This window comes from Juglans microcarpa x Juglans regia, unplaced genomic scaffold, assembly GCF_004785595.1.
Source record: "Juglans microcarpa x Juglans regia isolate MS1-56 unplaced genomic scaffold, Jm3101_v1.0 JmScfU0045, whole genome shotgun sequence".
NCBI lineage: Eukaryota > Viridiplantae > Streptophyta > Magnoliopsida > Fagales > Juglandaceae > Juglans > Juglans microcarpa x Juglans regia.
The window spans coordinates 1-4,441 of NW_024475789.1; the positions used below are offsets into that span (position 1 = coordinate 1).

The 4,441-nt window shown below is 35.0% G+C and overlaps 1 protein-coding gene across 1 annotated transcript; it reads right to left on the reverse strand.

Annotated features, from left to right (window-relative positions):
- Positions 1 to 354: 354 nt before the first annotated feature.
- Positions 355 to 1,481, reverse strand: LOC121245509 (tubulin-folding cofactor D-like). The gene is made up of 2 exons (XM_041143563.1): positions 1,141 to 1,481; positions 355 to 644 (listed from the first exon to the last, which is right to left on the reverse strand). The coding sequence occupies exons 1-2, from the start codon at positions 1,336 to 1,338 to the stop codon at positions 498 to 500; spliced, it is 345 nt and encodes a 114-aa protein (XP_040999497.1). The 5' UTR covers positions 1,339 to 1,481; the 3' UTR covers positions 355 to 497.
- Positions 1,482 to 4,441: the final 2,960 nt, after the last annotated feature.

Genomic DNA, 4,441 nt, shown 5'->3' on the forward strand with positions numbered 1-4,441 from the left:
CAACACAAATTCGAAAACACACCCAAGCAATGGCCGTTTTAATATACAACCATAAGAGCATTGACAATGTCTAAAGTTTGGCTAGAATTTTAACTTTTGACTATACCATCAACTTTTAGCTAGTGAGTCCACATTAGACTAGCCATCTTAAAGTGAAAATAATGATATCATATTATATATTTTAATAATATTTGAATAATTTTTTTTTAATAAACCACATGGCACTACGTGGTGGTGCCGCATAAAGAGGGTCATCTGAGCGGTAAGTTTCAGATGGCCCAGTAGTAGTACTCAAAAGATATATTCAATAAATTATAATAACTACAAATCTGTATTCAGTCAAAGTGTCCATGGTATTCTAATATACTGTCACTGAATGTGGAATCCAAATACTACATGCACTATCTTGGCAAACCACATTCAAGCTTTAGCATAAGAATGGAGTGTTTGACGTCTTCCCTCATGGTATAGAATACACTTTCATTCAAATCTAGGATTTAGGAGCAAAAGGCAAAAGAAAAATGCCAAAGGAAATACAATTGATCCTCGTGAGTTTGAGAAAGGAATAAAAAAATGCAAACACGTCCAGCACGAATTGAGGCAGTCCAGCAGTGTGTCAGCAGCGGCAATACTTTCAAAATAAACTACAATATCAGAGGTGGAAAATAAGGATCTTAAAGTTTATTCAAAATGAAAGATTAATTGAAAAAAAAAATACGAACATGATATAATGACAACCCAAAAATGCAGAGAGTCACCCTTGAGATGCAGTCTCCAATACAAAGTACGAATGTTCTAATGAGTAACTTCAAAACTAAGCCCATATGAACAAGACATATTTGAAACAAATGGAGGGACTATTCTACAAAATGCAACAGGCTAGCTCGAATTAGAAACAACCACAAAATCAGACTTGATGATAGAACCCGGGAGCAAAACCCTGTTCATCTTGTGATCCTTGAAAATAAGGTAACCACAAACTCACAGATAAGAACTCAATCCGTCCCAAAAGCATTCGAAATGGAACGAATCACAAAAAGCTCAATCCTCAAAAATCCAACACAGCTAATCCATTGCAACTTCACACGGTGAAAGTATACAGACTAATAGAATGAACTAAGAGAAAAATAGAGGGATTACAATGGATCGGATGGTGCTGACAGAGGAGGGATCGGAGACGCGGCCATTGGAAACGATGTCGAGTAGGAGGGACTTGACGAGCTTCCATTCCAGAAGGAAGTACTTCTGGAGAACCATCTCCTTGGAATCGTGCTCGTCGTCTTCTATGTCGTACACCACCATTTCCATATCCGGCTTCTCCTCCGCCGTGCTCGCCATTCTACACGGAGATAGAGACAGAGAGAACGACTCGTCGTCCAGAGACAAGAAAAGGAGAGAGTTGTGTGTGAGAGCGCGAGAGCGAAAGGGCTTCAGTTCCCAACTCCCCCGCCTGCTGCGTCACTCTCGAGATCCGAGTAATATCGTTCATTTTCAAATTTCAATTAATACTAAAATTTCAATTCATAATTTTTTTTTATATATATTTAACTTTTATCTCATTTTTGTTTTAATTGATAAATATAACATCTTTTATTATTCTTACATTATCTTTTAGTTTTTTAAAAATTAACTTAACAATTAATAAAAAAAATAAAACATCATTCATTAAAAAGTGTGCACAACTAGTCAGCCACCGCGTGACCGCTAGTTCCTCTTTTTTTTTTTTCTTCAAAATATTTTTTAATCATCTTTAAACATTTAAAAAAATGTACAAATTCACTAATAATAATTTTTAAAATATCTAAAAATAATAATTAAAATGCACTAACAGTCAAACCAGGGGACAAACTAATTTTTCTTAATATTAGTCGTTTAGACTTTTGTATAATATATACTGTATCTATTTTTTTTTTTTAAATAAATAAAGATATATAATGGTGCAGTTCTTCTATATACAGTCGGTAGATACAACCGGCGTGCAGTTGTCTAGATTTTAAATAAATTCTTCATCTCTCATCAGCTTGGTCTCTCTCTCATCAAGTGTCTCTATATCAATTACATTTATATACCGTTTGCACCAGACACTTACAACTAGCGTTTTTTGTAATGTTGAGGTTACTTAACAAAAAAAAGTATATAATGGTGAGGTTGATGGGCTGCTTCGGTAGCCTGTACGGGCTGTTGTCGTGTGGGCCACATGTTAGACAGCCACGAGATGGAAGACCGACCCATTGATTAAGGCCTGCTATTTTAATATTGTGGACATCTTTAATTTTTGCTTTGAAAAATCTTAATCGGATTCAAAATAAAATAATTAATTGATTTATTGAATCGAGCGATTTTTAATTTTTAAAATCAAACGATTCAGGATAAATCTGAATAAGATTGTTTCATTTTTCCATTTGTTCCTTTGAGCCTTCACTTTTTACCCCTTTAGAGCGTTGGCAAATCATTGTCTAGTCTAAAATTTAGCTAAAAGTTAAAATTTTGGTTAAAGTTAAAGTTATTGAAGATATTAATCTATATTAGACTATTCATCATAAAGTCAAAATAATAATATAATATTATATATTTTAATAATAATTTTTTTAATAATTTTATTATATTTTATAAATATACTCCATATATTAATTAATAATTCAATTTTTACTTAAAATTATTGTTTTCCAACTAATTTTTTTCTCAACCTAATTATCCAGCAAGTACAATTTTTCAACCCTTTTCATACCCAACAATCACATATATAATTTTTGCATTAACAATCACATATACAATTACAATGGGATGTTATCTTGCTGATAGTATATATCCTTCGTTGGCGACATTAGTGAAAACAATTCTTGCTCTACAAGAAAATAAGAAAAAATATTTTGTTGTTTGCCAGAAGTCTTAGGGAAAGATGTGGAGCATGCCTTTAGAGTTCTCCAAGATAGATTTGCAATTGTGCGTTGATCTGCTAGGTATTTTCAGCCTAAATTTCTAAAAGACATTATGTATGCATGCATTATCCTGCACAATATGATCGTCGAAGTGAGCGTCATTTATATCTCGGGGCTGAGCAGTTCATTTACAAACAATTGAATGATACTCCAAATTAGCCAATTTCATGTGATAATATCAATGTTTTGAATACCGTACCGGACGTCGTACCGGTCAAGGCAGTGGAACGAAATATTTCGGTACCGGTACCGATTCGGGATATCGTTTCGGGATAGTCGATATATAAATAAATTATATATATAAATATATATAAATTATATTCCAAAATAATAGTCTATATATAAATAAATTATATATAAATACATATATATAAATTATAAATAGTCTAGTCTGAATTGTGAGTTAAAAAATAAGCTTGTAGTTTGAAAAAAAAAACACAGGCCTAAATATAGGCCGGTACAGGCCGAAATTGAGGCCGGTATTTAGGCCGGTACGAAACGGGTATAGTACCTGTACCGACCGGACGACCGGTACGAAAAATATCAGTCGTACTGGTCGCTACGGTACGAAATCCAAAACACTGGATAATATACCTGAATTTGTGAAGTTCATTATGCAACATCATCATTTTAGAGACAGAAGGACTCATAATCAACTCTAGGCTGACCTTATCGAGCATTTATGGAGTATACATGGCCGTTCATAATTTCTTAGCGATTATGTGGAAAGACTTCTTAGTTGATGTAGTACTTCTATGATTTGTTTAAGAGAAAAGCTTGAGGTCGAATGGGTTTAAAATCACTTTTCACACCAGCCAATGCTAATGTGCCACATAGGTACTCCTGGAAAACACAGTATGAACCCACGTCCACCCAATCCCCCTTTGCTTCCTCCAAATCTCTCTCCCTCCCCCATCATCTACACTTAAGTGCAAAAGAGAAAAAAAAAAAAAAAACCATCTTTCTCTCCCTTGACTCCAGACCACGAATCATAGGTCGAAGCTCCATTTTCTTCGCCATTGGAGCCGGCCCTTTTTCATTCTGGTAAGAGCAGGGGCGATATGTTAAATCATCAAAACCAACACAGCAAACTTCCGCGAGTTAGTGTAACGACTCACCGGAAAACCCAGTACAAAAAAAGGACTACAATAAGAAACCAAGAATTACCAGAAAAGAAGAGCTGAAAACTGCTTCGTCCAACAAGCTAGTGGCGAAGAAAATGGAGCTCCGACCTATGATTCGTGGTCTGGAGTTAAGGGAGAGAAAGGGAGTTTTTTTCTCTTTTGGACTTAAGTGCAGATGATGGGGAGGGAAAGAGATTCGGAGGAAACAAAGAGGGATCGGGTGGATGCGGGTTCATACCGTGTTTTCCTGGAACACCTATGAGGCACATTAGCATTGGCTGATTGGCTGGTATGAAAAGTGATTTTAAACCCCTATGGCCCCAAGTTTCTCTCTTTTTAAAATGTGGTAATTTGTAGTACTTCTATTATTCAACATTT